Source organism: Gracilinanus agilis, chromosome 1 (genome assembly GCF_016433145.1).
Source record: "Gracilinanus agilis isolate LMUSP501 chromosome 1, AgileGrace, whole genome shotgun sequence".
Taxonomy (NCBI): domain Eukaryota; kingdom Metazoa; phylum Chordata; class Mammalia; order Didelphimorphia; family Didelphidae; genus Gracilinanus; species Gracilinanus agilis.
This window is the reverse complement of record NC_058130.1, coordinates 622,845,894-622,865,164: the sequence shown is the minus strand read 5'-3', so window position 1 is coordinate 622,865,164 and position 19,271 is coordinate 622,845,894. Positions and strand designations below refer to the sequence as shown.

General features: G+C 34.1%; 1 protein-coding gene across 1 annotated transcript in view; it reads left to right on the top strand.

The window, feature by feature from the left end:
- Positions 1–19,271, top strand: part of CNGB3 (cyclic nucleotide gated channel subunit beta 3) — a 171,208-nt gene that overhangs the window by 8,606 nt on the left and 143,331 nt on the right. The window contains exon 2 of the mRNA XM_044683791.1: positions 4,462–4,537. Within this exon, the coding sequence (XP_044539726.1) occupies positions 4,462–4,537 (76 nt within the window). The remainder of the gene's footprint in view (positions 1–4,461; positions 4,538–19,271) is intronic.

Genomic DNA, 19,271 nt, shown 5'->3' with positions numbered 1-19,271 from the left:
CCCTTTGTACCCTTAAAGCCTAGCTCATTTCCTACCCTATGACACTCATTTAAGAAATACTTACCGATTGGTTTCTTCATCTGGACAATAGTTATAATAAATCCTTACTTGCATACCTTGCAACCTTAACACATACAAATTAAATAATATAATAATGTAAAAATAAATGATTATATTTTACCTGCATACCTTATAACCTTAATGTGTACAAAATAAATAAGTAAAAGTACTTTGTAATCTATAAAGCTCTAAACAGGCAATCTCACAAATCAATGAATAAAGGAATGTGCTTATAAGTAGCCAACTGCTTAGAACTCAGAATGCATTTTCCCACAGAAACAATACTGAAAGTGGTAATTACATTTTCAGGCCAGTTCACAGAAATCCATAATGTACCTGAAGAATGGTACTCTTCAACAGTGGCATCAAACTCAAGTAGAAACAAGGGGCCACTAAACTATACATGAGGCTCCCTGCAGGCCACATATCGACTTAGAAAACCACAAATTAGCATTATCTTTTTTTTGTTCACTTATTTGGTTAAAGATTTTCCCATTACATTTTAATCTGGTTCAGGCTACACCCAGGAGTGCTAGAGGATATAATGCAGCCTATGAGCTACATGTCTGACCGCTTCTACTCTTCAGTATTAATGATATTAAAACCTAACCATCAGGGATCTTGGAAGGAGAGGGAGAGGTTCCAACTTGGGATATCAGAAATATATCATCTTCTAATTTAACCCCAGAATTATGTTTAGGGAGTCCCTCCCCTCCCAATCCCTGTCTCTAGTGGCTCTGTTGACTTTACATGCACAGGAGCTTCATTAAAATGAAAGAGTTAGAGAAGAAAATTGGAGGCTCCAATGGATCAGAGGGGAGGAAGATGATTCAGGCCTTTCTGCTGGTACAAACTACTTAAAATCTCATTTTTTCTTCTTAGGAATCAAGCTGATAGCTTCCATTTCCACAATTCCATCTACTGCTTCTGGCCAGGGTTTCTCTCTTCCACTGACACAAAACAAACCAATGCAGTTTCAAAAATTCTTCATTATTTTTTGTCTCTAAAAGCAAACACATAACCTTTTTGAGCTTTCTACAAAATTTTTACTACCAGCAACACCAGGAGACAGGTGATTTTGTTTAGGTTTGGCTCCTACAACCTTTATACAAATGACTATGAAATCTATATCTCTGACCCAGTACTACTTGTTCTGGTCTTAAGAATTTTTTGTACCTTTCCACCTTCTTTTTTTTCTCAGACCCCAGAGGAAAGGCTAGCACAGTTCTTGGCACATAGACAATTAATAAATACTTATTCTCTTCCCTTCCCCTTGGTTAGTCCTTGATATACAAAGGATTAAAGTTAAATTCATCAGTATTCTAGCCTGGATATTTCACCCCAGATGCTGAGTTTGAGGAACTTACCACATCCCAATTTTTCCCCTACTGTTGCTGCAGAATATATCCTATCTTTACTAACACTGGAACACTGGGGTGAAGTCAGAAGCAGGAACCCGTGTTGGAAGACTGAATCTTAGACAACATCAAAGTGTGCTATAGAATAAGAGGGAGACAGGGAAGGACAATGGAAAGGGAAGAAAAGAGAAGACAGAAAGGAAGAGAAGAAAGGGAAGAAAAGAGGTAAGGGTCTTGGAGAAGGAATTAAAACAAGAGAAAGAAGGAAAGAGGGGAATTCTCAAGCAATAATGACTGAACTCTCACCAACTAGAAAAAAGGTTATTTTTAAATCCTATTTGAAATTAAAGACTTCTGGAAGAACAAAAGGCCAAGAATTCCAAGAGAATCAAAGGAAAAAATAGTGAAGGAAGGTAGCCTAGCAATTCCAGACCTCAAACTGCATTACAAAGCAGTATTCATCAAAACAAAAATAGATACGTGATTTAGATATAGTGATACCATAAGCAAATTAGGGGAATGTGGAATAGTTTACCTATCAAATCTATTGATTAAAGAAGAATATATGAACAAACAAGCAATAGAGAATAACATAGGAGGAAAAATTTATAATTTTGATTATATTAAATTTTTAAAGTTTTTCACAAACAAAACCAATGCAAACAAGATAGGAAGGAAAGCAGAGAGATGGGGGGAAAGTTTTACAGCAAGTATTTGACAAGGGCCTCTTTTCTAAAATATATAGAGCCTGAGTTAAATTTAGAAGAATACAAGTCATTCTACAAATAACAAATAGTTAAAAGGATATGATAAGGCAATTTTCAAATGAAGAAATCTAAACTATAGTCATATGAAAAAATGATCTAAATCGCTCAATTAGAGAAATGCAAATTAAAGCATCTTTGAGGTACCATCTCCTACCTATGAAATTTGCTAATATGACAGAAAAGGAAAATGATAGATGTTGGAGGGGATGAGGTAAAAAAAAAGAATATGGGGAGAGAGCCACAGATGGGATAGTGGTAGATCCACTTAGGGATCCCCCTGAATGCCCAGCTGGGTATTCTAACCTTTGGTTAGTGAGAGTGAAACAATCACTTTCTCTCACCTGGCCAGTTGTGCAAATGCCTTAGAGACAATTGATATAAAAAAAATTATATCTCTTTTATTTTAAGAGGGAATACAAACTGAGGATCAGAACAAGGAGTACCTAACTCTAAGGGATCTAGCTAGTTTCCCAAAATCCTCTATGTCTCTCACAAGAGGGAGCCTTCTGGTCTTCCAGCTAATTTATCAGCTCCCTGTTTCTATCTATGTGTTCCCCAAAATCTGACTATGCTACCTATCTATGACCCTCAGTAGTTGGTTAGATTTATTTCCCAAAAGCTGTATACAAAAAAACCATTATGAATGATCTCTAAAGGCTAATTTCACCCCAGGTTGTCTAACCCCTGAGGTAAAACCTCAAAGCTGATCTGACAGGATTTTTTTAGATAAAACCTTCTGAAAAAGCACAGCAGGTGTGGTAGATCCTTTTCTAGATCTTTCCCAGTTAAATAGAATACCTCCAAAGATGAATTAGGGGTATACTCCTCCATAGAAAGGTTGAGGTAGATGAGCAATGACAAGCCCACCTTTCCTCCACCATTCCCGGACAGGAAGACCCTCAACCTCCTACAGGAAGTCACTACTCTCTAGCAGTTGTCACTTCCAAACTGTTCCTCCTCTGTCTTCTGCCTGCTAAAATCCTTTCCCTTGAGTTTCTAGTATGTGCCTTATTATTCTACCTCCATCCTTTTCCCATTACAGAGGGAAAACTGAGTCTCTAATGCACTATTGATGAACTTGTAAAATAATCCAACCATTCCGGAGAACAATTTGGAACTATGCCCAAAGATCTCTAAAAACTATGAATACTCTGATCTAGCAATATCACTATTTGGTCTATATCCCAAAGAGATCAAAAAAAGGAGGAAAGGAGCTATATGTACAAAAATATTTATAGCAACTGTGTTGGCAGAGAATTGTGAATTAATGGGATATTCATCAATCAGGGAATGGCTGAACATGTTGTAGTGTATGATTGTAAATGGAATATTATCGTGCTATGGGAAATGATAAGCAAGAGGATTTCAGGAAAATATTAAAAAATCTACTTGAACTAATGCAAAGTAAACTGAGCAGAACCAGAACATATATGTTATACACATTAAGAACAATACTGTATGATGAATAGTTGTGAATTACTTAACTATTCTCAGAAATACAATTATCCAAGACAATTCCAAAGGATTCATGAGTAAACATACCATCCACCTCCAGAGAAAAAACTGATGGAGTCTGAATGCAGATCGAATCATATTATATTTCTCTTTCTTTCCTCATGGAGGAGTTGGGTTTTGTTGTTTGGATTCTCTTTCACAAAATGACTATTATGGAAAATATTTTATATTACTGTATATTTAAAATCTATATCAGATTGCTTGCCATCTTGGGGGAGGGAGGGAAGGAGAGAATTTATCACTCAAAAAAAATTTTTTGTAACCCTTACCTTCCATCTTCAAATCAATAATGTGTATTGGTTACAGGGCAGAAGAGTGGTAAAGACTAGGCAATGGGGGTGAAGTGATTTGAATAGGGTTCCACAGTTAGGAAGTTTTGAACCCCAAACCTCCCATCTCTAAGTATGGCTTTAATCCACTGAGTCTACTAGCTGCCCCCTCAAAAAATTATTAAACAAAGAATATTTTTAAACTGCTTTTACATGTAATTGGGGAGGCAGGCAAAAAAATATTGTTGAAAAATAAACACAGAAGTACACTCAAAAAACTGACTGAATATATAGACATAGGGTGTTGTTTTCTAAGAGCATTATGATCATAAAAAAAGAAAAATATGATGAATTAATGAGAGCATTTTTAAAATATTTACTATATATCAGACACCATACAAGGTACTAGATAAGAATGATGACTGGAATGCTATTTGACAAATATTCAGTTTCATATTTTAATGCACTATGCATATATTTTGTTTCCTTTAGGGAGAATGTAAAACTAAAAAGAGGTCTCCAAAAGCCAAGATGTCTTCAGCATCAGGTGAACTCCTCAAAAGTAAAGGTCAGCAAGTTATATGAACTAGATTTTTTTGACTATCTTGGAAAAATATTGATCCGAATTATTTTGGAAACTTCCTTCTCTGTGGAAAAATATATATATTAACATATATCCAAATATACATATATTCCATATATATATACCCACATATACATACATACATTTATGTGAGTAGGAATATAAAACAAAGAATGTCGCTAAGTCTAAGTTTATTTGAAAAAGTACATGTACAAAAGCATTTTTTTAAGAACTGTGAAAATCTAAAGAATTGAACTTGTTAAAAAAAATTAAGTTGTCAATTCCATGCTCTTCTCTCCCTGTACTCTTTATCTACCCTTTAGTAATTCCATTCACATTCATGGATTTAACTATCACCTCTATGCATGTGGCTCCCAAATCTATAATTCCAGCTCAACAGAGACTGAATTCCAGTTATGATTTGCTACTATTCATTTCTCTTATATCCCATACTATCACCTAAACTGACCTTTCGAAAATTGCCCTTATCATAAGATCTTAGAATTTAAAGCTAAAAGCATTGTTTTGCTGGAGCTGGTTCATACCAACCAGTTCCCGAGGGCCAAATGCTAAAATTTCATTGTAGCTCTTTCAATTCAGAAATTGGCAATTACTACAAATCAGGGTTTATTCTGTTGATTTTCTAGACTTAATAAATTAGTAGAAAAAATGTTAACAATGCAAATTAAATTTAAGAACATGTCATGTGTCCCTTTTTTTCTTTTTTTCAAATAGGCAATTGTTAAATTTTTATCATTATGCCTCTGCTTGAAAGGGACCATAGATATTATATTAGCCAATCTATTCATTTTACAGTTGAATAACGAAGACCTCCAGAGTACCCAGTTTAACACAGAAAAAGTAGTAGACTCAAGATTGGAACCTGGTTCATCTGATTTCAATTCAAAGCTCTTTTCATTGCCCCACATCCTTCTATGCCCCAAAACCAATTCCCCAGCTTCTATATTTCCATTCATGGTACCATTCCATTTCTAGAAACCCAGAAAACAGTCATCTGTGGCACTCCATTTTCATGATATCCCACACATCCACACAAACAACACTTTTTTACTCTTTGAAAATAACTCTCATATCTGTCCTCTTCTTTCTATCTCTGCTTCCATTTTTATAGTCCAAGCTCTTATTATTATTATCTCATACCTAGATTACTGTTTTCTAACCTAATTGGCCTTCCTAGCCTCCTGGATTTTCCTTCTCCCTTTTCATCCTGTAGTCTGCCACTACTCTTGGGTCTTAAGGGAAGTGGTTGCAGCCACTGAGAAATTGAAATTTCAGACCTTTTTCTGAGAGCAGCTGAGCTCAACCACTTGGGAGTTTTAATGTTGTATCTTTTTAATTTCAATTCCATGCAGTAACTACAGTCCTTTTGGGGTCAGGTGAAATTGGAAAGGAGATATGAATCTTAATGAGAATGGAAGCAAACAGACCAAATAAGTTAGGATTTTCATTCCCTAGTCAGAAAGCCTGGGCAAGCCAATAGCAGTAAGCCATGGGGGAACCCAAGCAAATTATATTTGAACATGTATATAGGAACTGAAAGAAGCCAGGAAGCTGGAGCAGCTTGAGCACAGAATGCCACCTGATGGTGACTGATGCAGAGATGTCTACAAGCCTGGTTATTCTAGCCTGAATCCATGTAGATATTGCCTTCCTTTCCTCTCTGATATGGAGCTAAAATGGAGAAAATGTGTGCAGGAGAAAACCTATCACTACACCTGAAAAAATAAAGGAAGAAGGGAATGAAGTAGGGAATTTTTAAAAACTGCAGTGATAACTATTACATATATGGCTCTTTGGGACTAATGAAGACCTTCAGGTATAGAGTGTCTAATTTAACTTTCATAACAAACCACCTCTCCCTCCACTGAATAAATGTTCCAAACTTAACATCTCATGCATTTTACTTTTACTGAAAAGCCCCTCAAAAAAGCAAGTTTAGATGACTTAAAAATAAAATCTCCATTCACTATAAAGACACTATTAAAAGTTTTTGTCTAGACCCCTCTCTACTCAAGACTATATGACCAAGAAATAATACAGTGGGAGTGGCCATAGGGATAGTAACAGAGGGGATAGTGATTTTCTGTCCATTCTTAACACTTTCAAAAAGACTTGGGTTTTGAAGATTCATTTCCATTAATATAACAGAAACAACTTTCCATGGTTGTCATAAGGATAACATGAAATGATATACGTTAAACATTTTGCAGACGTTAATAATTATGAGACCTTGAGCAAGTCAGTTAATCTGTCGACCTCAGTTTCTAGATCTATAAAGTGGAATAATAATAGCACCTATCTTCAAGAGTTGTTGGGAGAACAAAAAGATATATATATGTAAAGCACTTTGAAAACTCTAATGGACTGTGTAAATATAAGATATGTTAATAATGGTTAATAATAAATTATGAAATCCTTTAACATTATTGTATTTTAATTAGATTTATTTATTCTTAAAATATTTCACATCTGAAATAGAGGACAAAAATGTGTTTTTGTATCTTTATAAATGAGGAATATGATCTATAACTCCATTTTCTTCCATTCTCCCCAATTTTGATCCTTCAGAAATTGTGGTCCTGTAAGAGTCATAGTCTTATGCTATAGCACCAAGAACCCCCCTTACTTACTCAGAAAGCTACCCTAGGTTCTAGATATTTCGTAGGTCAGAATTTTCTTCAAAACATATATGGCATGAGTTCCAACCAACAAGTTTGTGTTTATTAATTAGGTAGAGAATTCACAGTTCCCATCAAAGGTATTTAATGAAATCTTAAAATAATGAAAGAAATAGTAGAATCCTCCTCTACAAAACTTCAAACTCATTGTCAACAAATATATACACCAACTGTAAAAAGCGAGAGGACATGCTTAAGATCACATGGGGGCGTTACAAATTTGAACAGAACATGTACATCAAGGGAAAACTCACATTTCCAATTCTTAAAAGAATCTTCTACTACTGATTTTATAATGCCACTTTCTGTTCACCCTATTTCTTACCAACTATTATAGTTTCACCAAAACTGAACTTCAGAGAGACAACTACCTTCAAAATCTACTAATACCAACTCCAACAACCACTAAGCAATGTCAGAGTTAGTAAACTCTGCTACTAGGGAAGGTTATAATTCTGACAGCTTTTTCCGTCACCTCCACCATTCCCTTGGGAGTGCTGTGGTTATTAAGCCTCACCCCCTGAAGGGGAAGGCTACAGAATTCACCAACCAATCAATCAATGAACACTATTAAATGTTTGTTATGTGCCAGAAACATTTTTCAAGGAATAAATGGTTAAAGGATATGAACAGGCAGTTTTCTAATAAAGAAATACAATTATCAACAACCATATTTTTAAAAAATTATTCAAATCACAAATTATAGAATCCAAATTAAAACAACTCTGAGGTTTTCTCTCTCAAACATTAGATTGGCAAATATTACCAAAAAAAAAAAAAGGAAAATGACAATTGTTGGTAGGACCATAAGAAAACCAGCACACTTATAATCAGAAGGTAGAGGTGTAAATTTGTTCATTCTGAAAAATTATTTGAATTTATACTCAAAACGTCACAAAATTATGCATTTGACTCAGTGATGTCATTACTAAGTCTTTATCTTAAAGTGATAAAAGAAGTAGAAGATATATCCATATGTACAAAAATATTAATAACTTTTTGTTATAGTACAGACATAAAAACTAAGGGGCTATATGATAAAGTAAGGAATGGCTGAACAAATTATTATGTATTAACGTAGTGCAATATTATTATCCCAATGGAAATGATAGTTTCAGAGTCACCCAGGAAAACTCATACAAAGCAACATAGAATTGAGTGAGAGAATTATTTCTAGAAAAACAACAGTGTAAAGAAAAATCAAATCAAGTCAGGAAGCATATATCAACTGCCTATTAGGTGCCAAGCACTGTGCTAAACTGGGGATACCAAGAAAGGTAAGACAGTTCCTGTCCTCAGAGATCTTACAATCTAAAATGGAAACAGCTTACAAACAACTATGTACAAACAAGTTACCATACAGAATAAATTGGAGATAATTCATAGAGGGAAGGCACTTGCATTAACAAGGATACAGAAAGGCACCTTGAGAAAGGTAAGATTTTCTCTGGAACTTGGAAGGAAGCCAGGGAAATCAGAAAGTGAAATATCTTTACAAGATTTAAGAACTGTGATCCATGCCATGACCAAAAATGCTTCCAGATAACCAAAGATGAAGTATGCTATCTAAATCCTTGCAGCAGGGGAATGGATCCAAGGTGCAGAAAGGAACATGAATTTTAGGTCAAAGCCAATGTGGAAGTTTGTTTTTGCTTGTCTAGGCATATTTGTTACATGGTTTCTGGCTAGGATTTGAACCCAGGGTCTGTGATTCTAAATACAGCATTCTTTTCCACATAAATCACAGATTTACTGATGAATTATGTAACACAGATTTTATTCCTGAAAAAAAATGAAGTGGGAAATTATAGAGAAAAGATACATAAAACAAAAGGGGGAAAATATTTTCTGAAAGCATAGGAACTATTTGAGTAGAAATTATTTGAATAATAATAACATAGCTAGTATTTAGACAACACTTTAAGGTTTGTGAAGCACTTTACAAGTGCTGTCTTATTCTCACAACAACTTTGAATGAAAGAAGCTATTATTATCCTCATTTTACAAAGGAGACAAATGAGACAGTCAAATGTTAAATGACTTTACCAAGGTCATAGGTAATAAGTATCCAAAGCAAGATTTGAACTCTGGTCTTCCTGATTCTGGATCCAATGCTCTATTCACTTTGCTAGCTAATAGCCTTATTGAATTTCCTATATTAAATAGCAGTCTTCTCTCTTCACTATATAATGTAATATTCATATGGAAAATAATAAAATATCATTCTATAATAGAGGCTAGATCGACAAAAACCAAAGAAAGAAGAAAGAAAAAGCAGTGAATTACCTAGATAATTCAGACCTCTTTGGTGGAATTATCTGACTCTGGTTATTCTCCAAGTCCTCTCAGTTTTTACATATGGAGAAAGCATACATGTAGAAAGCAAACTATGTCTCAGTGACCCAGGTAGCCAAAGATCCCAGGCCACCACAGGACTGACTGTAGCTCAAATTGTGATGACAGACAGCTTCATTCATATCCTAATTATCCTTCCTCCAAAAATTTGCTTGTAAGCTTATATTTTTCATTGCTAGTCTACAGGGAAGGGTGATTTCTTTTGTGGAAGTTTCATTGAAAAGATAAAAACTATTTCTGACTTATATGAGAGCGAGAGGAAAGACGATTTCATTTAAAATTGCAGACGTGGCATGTACTTACATTCCTTAATAGGAATAAGAGTTCTATAAAAGCTATCTGGTCTTGAAAAAACAAAATTATTAGTGTTTAAAGATAGCCTCTTATATGTGCTGGGAATTTTCATTTTCCTCACTTCAAAACATGCAGGTGCAATGTGACAACATCCGCAGATGTTGATTTCTGATTATAGAACTATGTTATAGAGCTCAGTCTAAATTCTATCTGCTGGAGTGGGGGGGGGGGGAGAAAAAGACATATCCCAGAATCTCATAATTGCCAAGTTATAAGGGACCTCAGAGTCCATCTAACCTGACCCAAACATACCTGAACAAAAATCTTCTCTACCACCCCCAGTAAGTGATCATCTATCTAGACTTTGCCTGAAGACCCCAAGTGAAGGGAAATTGTGAGACAGATCATTCCACATTTGGATAGATAGCTCAAATTGTTAGGAAGTTTTTCTTTACGTATAATCAAAATCAGTCTCTCTATATCTTCTACCCTTTGCCATGGGTTTTATTCTCTGGGACAAAAGAGGGTAAGGCTAATCTTTTTTTAATTCAAAATGTAACTATCACAATAATAATGTTAATAACATTTTCATACATAAAGTAGAACCATAATGAGAAGATTAAGTATAAAAGTATGAATTTCTATTACTTGTAGCCTGTTTTCTAAAGTATATAATATATGGCATGTTCTTTTCAAAACTATCTTGCTTATCTGGTTCTTGTTAATTTTTTTTACTTCTCTTCTATGTATTTTTTAAATGCCTCTGTGTTTTTTTCTTTTCTTTTTTTTTCTTTTCTTTTCATTTCTTTTTCTTTTTTCTTTTTCATTTTTCTTTTCTTGGCAGCTCTATCACTCACTCCTTTCTTTGCACCAATTGTCTCCCTGCCCAACAAATAAAAAAGAAAATTAATCTCTGTAATAAATTAGCATATCAAAGCAAACAAACATATACATTTGCCATCTCCAAAAATGTGTCTTTTTCTGCACCTTGAGTCCATTACTCCTCTGTCAAGATGGGAGGCATGTTTCTTCAACATGAGTCCTCTATAGTTATTCCATCCAGTACACTTTTCACTTTTTGAAATGTATTTCTTTACACACTTTTGGTGTTCATGGGGCATACAGTTTGATATGTCTAACAAGCAGGTAGTATAAGGATAATATTAGAAAATAGGTATTAGTTTAAAGATAGGAAGTAGAGAAGCTGGTTTGAGGAAGAATTGGAGTTTCAAATAGAGCTGAGAGAGTGTTAATTTCATATGTTGGCAGTTGTAACCGTTATTCTATGACAATTACATGCTCTGGGTGTGGCATTCCAGGAGGGGGCTTCTGGCAGCTGACAGAGCCACACGCAGGCTCTTTTCTCTCACAGGGCTGGAGAAGGTAACATCTTTGCCTCTCTCTATCTCTGTCTGAGTGAAAGACTTGAAGGAGGGGAGTGTTTTCTTTTCCAACTTGGGAAACACTATTCATCTATCTGTTACCGTGTATAGATTGGTTAAATTCTGAAAAGACCAAAGAAAACATGGTCTTTGATTTGTACTCTAAGTCTGTTAAGGCTCAGAGTCCTAACCTGATTCTTGTTGAGACTCAACCAGCTAGCCTTGGTTATCTTAATAACTTAAAGGTGAAGTTAAGAATTATAGTGATTGGAGGCAGCTGGGTGGCTCAGGGGATTGAGAGCAAGGTCTAGAGATGGGAGGTCCTAGGTTCAAATCTGACCTCAAACACTTCCTAGCTGTGTGACCCTTGGCAAATCACTTGACCCCCATTGCATAGCCCTTACCACTCTTCTGCCTTGGAGCCAATACACAGTATTGACTCTAAGATGGAAGGTAAGGGTTTTTTTTTAAGAATTATAGTGGTAGTTTTAATTAGAATAGTATAAAATTTTGTTAGTTAAATCAAGGAGGATTAGAGCAGCCTGTGAATGAACCACAGGAGAAGCAGTTCCTTGTGGAACCTGGGAGTTTATTTGGGTGGAGTTAGAATTCCTTAGAATTAGAAATATTTTACCCTTACATATTTTAAATAAATAGTTTATTTTTCTTAAACAAGAGTCTCTTTTGCGTTCCTTGCACCTGGCCTTGAAGGGAAGTTCATCTTTGAGCTTCACTTCACTTTACCACTGAAGATACTTTGATAACATCTATCAAAAGTATCAGGAATCAATTTTCAACCTTTTATTTCCTTGGTCTTTGTCTTTATTTTTGTGTCTGCCATTATTATTTTTACAGTTGAGATGTGACACTGGAGGTCTACGAAGAGGTAGGGTTAGATAAGTAAATTTGAAAATCATGAATATAGAAAAATGGAATCCATGGGAGAAGAGAGGAGGAGGAGGAGGAAGAAGAGGAAAAGGAGAAGGAAGAGGGAGAAGGAAGAAAGAAAAGAGAATATCAAAAAGAAGAGGGTGATCAATAATAGCAAAGGCTACAGAGAGGTCAGAGAAGATTAATAAAAAACCATTAGTTGGTAATTAAGAGATCATTGATATAAAGATCTAAAGGAATAGAATCTGAATGACATCCCAAAAAAAAAAATGGTTCTATTTTTACTTTAAATTGATGTTTATATTAGAATGGGATTCAAATAATGTGAATAGCAATTTACAGATTGTATTTCACTGTTTCTTTATACTTTACATGAACTCCCACAATACATCATGATATCACAGTAGCATCATCAAAATAGACACATATAACTGATGTTCAACTTTAAGAATACATAGGTAATCTTTTAAATGGACAAAAATGGACTGAGCATCACTTGTTAAAATGCTCTAAACAGACACAAAAGTTCAATAGTATCACTGGAAAATACTGAGACAATTTCTCCATTTAGTTAAGATGTAATCTTTTGCTTCACAATATTTTGCAAAACCATAATTAAACTATTTTAGATTCAATTATCTAAACATGTAGTATTTTAAAGAGATTATTGCAAATAATTTGAAACATTTTGCAGGTCATATTTGTGGATCATATTCACAAGATTAAGAAATAAGCCTTCATCACAACTGTCAGCTTTTTCAATATGGCTTTTCAAAGGTCTCCCACCTTTTTCCAAATACAAGACAATGTCATTCAATCACTCCATTTAACGTTGCTTATGACATCATCCTTCTTATTTAGACAGATGAGCCTGCTTGTCCTCATCCAATAATTTATCAGTATATATTTCCTTTCATAAAAATTTGACCAATATATTACGTTTTGACAGACTGTGGTTTTTAAAAACATTTGTCAGCTCCACTCCAATCTCTAAAATATCTTATATAAATGATGGTTCAATATATCTTTGTTTGCCTCATCACTAGAGAAGAAAGCAGCAAAAGCAAAATGCTACATTATTTGATGGGTCTAACCACCTTCACTTTCATGCTGAAAACTTTTTTTTAATCCCTCTTTTACTCATAGGAAATATGCTCAATCTAGACTAAGAAGGGCTTTTGGATAATGGCATTCTAGTCTTTTCTGTTAAATATCCCAGACTAAGCAAAAATAAAAATTCACAATATAAACAGAGATATATATATATACAAGTTATGTTATTCTTAAATGATGCATAAACAATGAACAAATGTCAATATTAAATGTATATGTTCCAAATGATTCACCAAATAATTAATGAAAGGAAAATTATCTGAATTACAATAATATCAATATTAGCATGATAATAGTAGAAGACTTCAATCTTCGTCTCTCAGAATCGGACAAAACTAATAAAATTATTTAAAAAGAAAATATGAAATTGAGCAAATTGTTGAATGATTTAAAATTAAAATATTGGTGATGCCTTATGAATGGACCATTAAAGTATTTACATATTTTCAGCACCATATGAAAGTTTTATAAAAATTGGTCATATATAAGGAAATATAGAAATTCTCAATACATTTAAAAAGGCAAATACACATCCTTCAAAAGACCATAATGTAATAAACATAGTAATCCATTCAGGAAGTACAAACAAAAGATATAGATCACAGAGCCTTATCATATCCTAAATAATAAGCAGGTCAAAAAACAAAACATGTATGTTTTCATGTTAAAAAGGATAGTGATGGCTCATATATCAAAATTTCTAGGATTCAGCCAAAGCTGTATTCAGAGGAAAAATGATACCCCTAAAAACATATATTAACAAATTAGAAAAAGAAAGGCCTGATGAATTGTATGTACCATCACAGACCAGATCATCAAATAGAATGTTTAATAACTTTTCATGAGACTTTCACTGAACCAAACTAAGAGTCGGTTTCCATTGGTCATTTCTCATTTTATTGCATACAATAGAGTTGGTGGCATCATTATCTTAATGCAAATTATAAACTGATGGGTCTATGGTGTTTGCACAACTACCAGAATAGTCTTTATAATCCAGTTTGTCTGCTCCACTTCTTATCACAACAAACCAGTCCATATTTTAAAATTAAGGATAATATCATATAACAAAATTAATATGTAAAGCTACAGGCCTGTAATGCTATTTCTGTAAAGCACATTTGGTAAAGATTGCAAATATTATATTCTACTAGTCATGCCTGTGGTAGCTGCTTATAAAGGTCACTTTCTTGAATAGTCAAGTAATGCAACGCTGTAGTCAGTAGTGCAGATAAATGCTTTGAGAAAATGTGGCCTTTGTATACATTTCTATAACATCTATATTGCGCAACTTGTTTATTGAATAATATATTACATATTTTAAAACTAAAAGAGCATAGCATTCAATTAAATGAAAACTAAAACGCACTTTTCCCTCATGTTGTACACAGACTTCTCAAAAGATTTTTAAGAAATGAAAAAAGTAGGAACTGGATCAAATAGCTAATAATATCTTCTCAGATAACTTTTTTTGGTAATTATAGTGAGTTCTTTTCTACTCTAACAAATCATTGATTGTAGTCAATTGTGACATTTCAAGCAGTATTGAAAATTTAAGGTACAGAAAGAGAGATTTGAAATTAAGGAGACTTTCATTCAGACATTATTCAGATCATTTTACACCTACTCCCAGACTTGTAGGGGGAAAAAAGTATTCACAAACTGAAAAGTGTTATATATAATCACAAATTATTTGTTATCAAAATGAGAAGAGATTTTACTGCTGCCATTTTTCCATTTAAAAAAATATGTGTAATAATTAGATAGAAAAACACTATTAGTTCCTAATCATCAATAACTCCCTATTCATTACACTTGAATGTGACTGTGGTGTGAAAGGTGGGCAGCACCAAAAAGTTCATTGAAATTTCATCTGAAAACTATTTAATGCACAGCAATATTAAAGCAACAGTCTTGACTGCTGGAATGGTCTTACAAAAGGTTAAAAAATATGGATAATTCTTATAAAAGTTGGTCAATTTAACTTTCTGGGCTAGAAAAAGAAAAGCATAAGAACAAGGGAATAGGAGAATGTATGAAGTCAAGCCATGAGTATTTGGTTCATAGATTGTGAGCTGACAAGGACCTTACAGACCAGGTCCAGGAGTTCTTAACTCCCTTCATGGATTTGTGAATAGATTTTGAGGGAGCTATGACTTTGAATGGGAAAAAAATTAACTTTCACTATGATCAGTTGCCTTTGTAATTCTATGTATTTTATTTTAAGCAATTAAAAACATTATTTTTAGGAGTCCATTGACTTAGCTAGACTTCCAAAAAGGTCCATAATGGAAGTCAAAAGTTAGAAACCTTTGCTCTAGTCCAACTCCTTCATTTTACAGCTAGAGAAACTAAAGGCCAAAGATAACAAAAGGTTTGCCAAAAATTATACAATTAGTAAGTTGAAGAATTAAAATTTGATCTCAGGCCTTAAGATTCCAGATCTAGGACTGTTTCTACTCTGCAATTTGCTTCAATGTTCTTCTACTTCAGAATGATATTATTTTAGATTGTCCAAAACTTTCCTGTCTCAGCAATCAGTTAGTTTTGTGGTATTTAGAATATTTACCATTTTTAAAATTTTAAACATAGCTAAAAAACATTATGAACAATCAAAAAATGAGAAGTTGAAGGGAGCTGATATATAAGGTGTCAGAAAGTTTACCTATTGAAATGGCAAATGTAAAATAGCTTATCACTGCCATATATGTAGAACCTTTTGACAATAGTCCTAAGTTCTCTCTAAAAGCAATCTCTTTCTTTCGGGATCCTCTTATATGAACAACAACCAAAAAAAAAAAAACTAGAAGATAATTGAGGCAAAGTGGATCATTGTTTCCTTTTTCTGAGAAAATGTCATAGCCTGAATTTATATTTTTTCTCTCTTAACAACACTTTGGCAGTTCAACTAAAAAAATACTGAGCCTCTCCCTTGGAGACCTTGAGTCTCTCCCTGCAGAGTTAAAGGAAGGCAATTGCCTCTCATTGGGAAGCTGCATTATGTCTTTCAGGCCACTGGCAGCTCCAAAAAATCCATCATACTGTGTTATAGTACCCTGAAGGAGTTAATGTGTCTCTAAAATAAAATGCAGTTTATGCTCTCTCTCTCCTGGTAGAATAAATCATATGTTTTTCTATGGTACCTTCTCCAAATAAAGCCTTCAATTAATCTTTACAGAAATCTTGATGGCATAAATATTTCTCATTTAATAAATCAAGAAATTGATTTGGAAAGCAACTTTGCCATAGTCACACAGAGTATTAGGTATATTGCATTATAAGAATCTGCAACTCAACACCACTATTTCTTAATATCTACTCTATTTATTAATACATAGTATTATTAATTATATTATAATATATTTATTAATATATTAGTATATTAATTGATTTTATATTATAATAATTATTAATACCTATCTATTTATTAATACCATAAGTCAAAGATATGAACAAATCCTAATATAAAATACCTAATTAAATATGAATTCAAAGTACTGTAAATGTCACATTGGCAGGATAGTTAGTCAACCTTTCTGTCCTTAGGCAGATTCTTTCCTATCGAAAAAAATCTCTTCTTTTTATGATATCTAAAAACTGTTGGCCCAATCATATCTATAAATTGTGGTGATGCACCCTAAAGTTTCAACCTACTCAACACAGTAGGAAATGTTAGAATCATAGAATTTCTAAGTTGAAAGAGAGTTTAAGATATCTAATCTAACCTTGTCCCCCCGCCCCCTGTTACAAAACACACATCCAAAGCTTCAACATTCATATTGGTTTCAAGCCCTCCAAGTTACAGGAATCTCACTTCCTCATGATGCAGTCTCTTCTACCATGTCACTGTTCTATTTGTGTCAAAAAGTTTTCTTATTTTAAATGAAAATCTTCCTCCTCATAACTGTATTTTGCCTATTTTCTCTTAAGTCATTTGTCTAAAATAAAGCATAATCTCAAAAGTGATGAGTATAATTAAAATCCTTCTAGGGATGCCATGCATTCTAGCAGCTACATAATAGTAAATATTATAGGAGGATTTTCTTTACACATGCCCTCCCTAGTTATAGGTCACAAGCACTTCAGCCAAAGTTATTGTAAAAAATTGACAAGTCAGGGCATCATCATTTTTATTATATTTGTAAATTTGTCAGTATTGTATTTGTAAAATCCCAAATGTTCACTCATAATAACAAAAAAAGTATATTTTATATAGATTTATTTAATCAAAATATCAATATATAGTCATGAATTCTTTTAACATTCACCCTCTTGGATAACTTTAAGTTGTTACTGAAGTTAATTCAATAAGCACTGATGAATTACTTCCTAAGTACCAGGCATTGGGCTAAGGGATAAAAAAAAAAAAAGAAAAGAAAAGAAAAAGCAATCCCTGCCATTGGGGAGCTTATATTCAACTAACAGATTTAATTGTTGACATTGGACAGATCTGTTGTTCAAATCTTTCCTTTTCGGGATATACAAATAAGAAGAGATTTGTGACCTGATCAGCATGGAAAACTCCCTGTGTGGGAAATCTCTCCTCTGGTGGAAGCTATAGCATTGCAAGCCATATATGAGTAGGAAAGACCTAGGGAATTGTCTGAGGCAAAAAGAAAGTTAAAAGATTTGCCTAGGATGGTTGAGAAAGTATTAAAAGCAGGATTGGATTTTCCTAATTTTAAGTCCAGTTGATTATCCACTATCCCACGCTGCCTCTAAATAAATGTTGGAAATAAAAAACATACATTAGGACCTCCTTACACACAATCAATCCCTTCAAGACCCTTCAAGTGATTTGAAAATCAAGCATAATAGCAAACCTCATTATTTGATAAGTAATCCTTAGAGGATTGTACCTAAGTACTTTATGACTTTTCTTAGGCTTATGTAAAGTCAGCATCACTACTCTTGTACTTTGAAGCCATTATTAATAACTAAATAGTATTAATGAAACAAAGAGAAGCACTTCTTTGACATGGACACCACTTGTTAACAAGTGATAACTCTGGACAAAGACTAATACAAAAACCAATATTTGGCACAAAACAATGTAATGACTCACTAGCGCTCCTCAGATCAAGAATGACCATGATTGGGCAAACTGCTGTGGAACTTGACACAGCCTGGGAAAATGGCACAGATTTAGCACACAATTAAGAATGTTTATTTTACTTTTTTTGCCTTTATTTTTTTCAATTGCATATATTTGAATTTGCATGCATTGAGTTCATATAAAACAAAGTCCTACTGTATTATCTTTGTTGACTTGACCAGCTAAATCTGAATAGCCAATGCCTTCTCTCTAAAAAAGAGGTGTGGAGGACAGGTGGGTAGCTCAGTGGATTGAGAGCCAGGCCTAGAGATGCGAGGTTCTGGGTTCAAATCTGGCCTCAGATACTTCCCAGCTGTGTGATCCTGGGCAAGTCACTTGACCCCCATTGCCTACCCTTACCACTCTTCTGCCCTGGAGCCAATACACAGTATTGACTCCAAGACAGAAGGTAAGGGTTTCAAAAAAAAAAAAGACAAAAGAAAAGAAAAATTAAAAAGAGGTGTGAATTTCTTCCTCAAAACTGAGAAGTTTATTTTTGGTCCTGGGTGCAGTATAAGATCTCATCCAAATGCCAGTATTTTCCATAGAGCTCCTTTAAAGCAATGACTAAGGGCCATTGATCAGTTGCTAGAGGTTAATGGTTTTCTACATCATAATTTCATCACTGGAAGAGCGAACAGATGTCTCCCACCTGCAAGGGTCTCCGATGTGCCATGCTACGGTGCAGGACACAGCAGGTTGGAAATGTATTATAGTCACTCAGAGTGGGATACAGCCAAACAAATCGTGCTTTAGTCATCCTTCCTCGTTCCATAAAACCAAGCTATCCCTAAGCGTGCTGAGCCCGGATCTCACGGGGTGCCATGTGGGTGCATCCCAGGGCATCATTTAAGTACACTCATTGATGGAAGTTGGCAAATGTGAAGGGC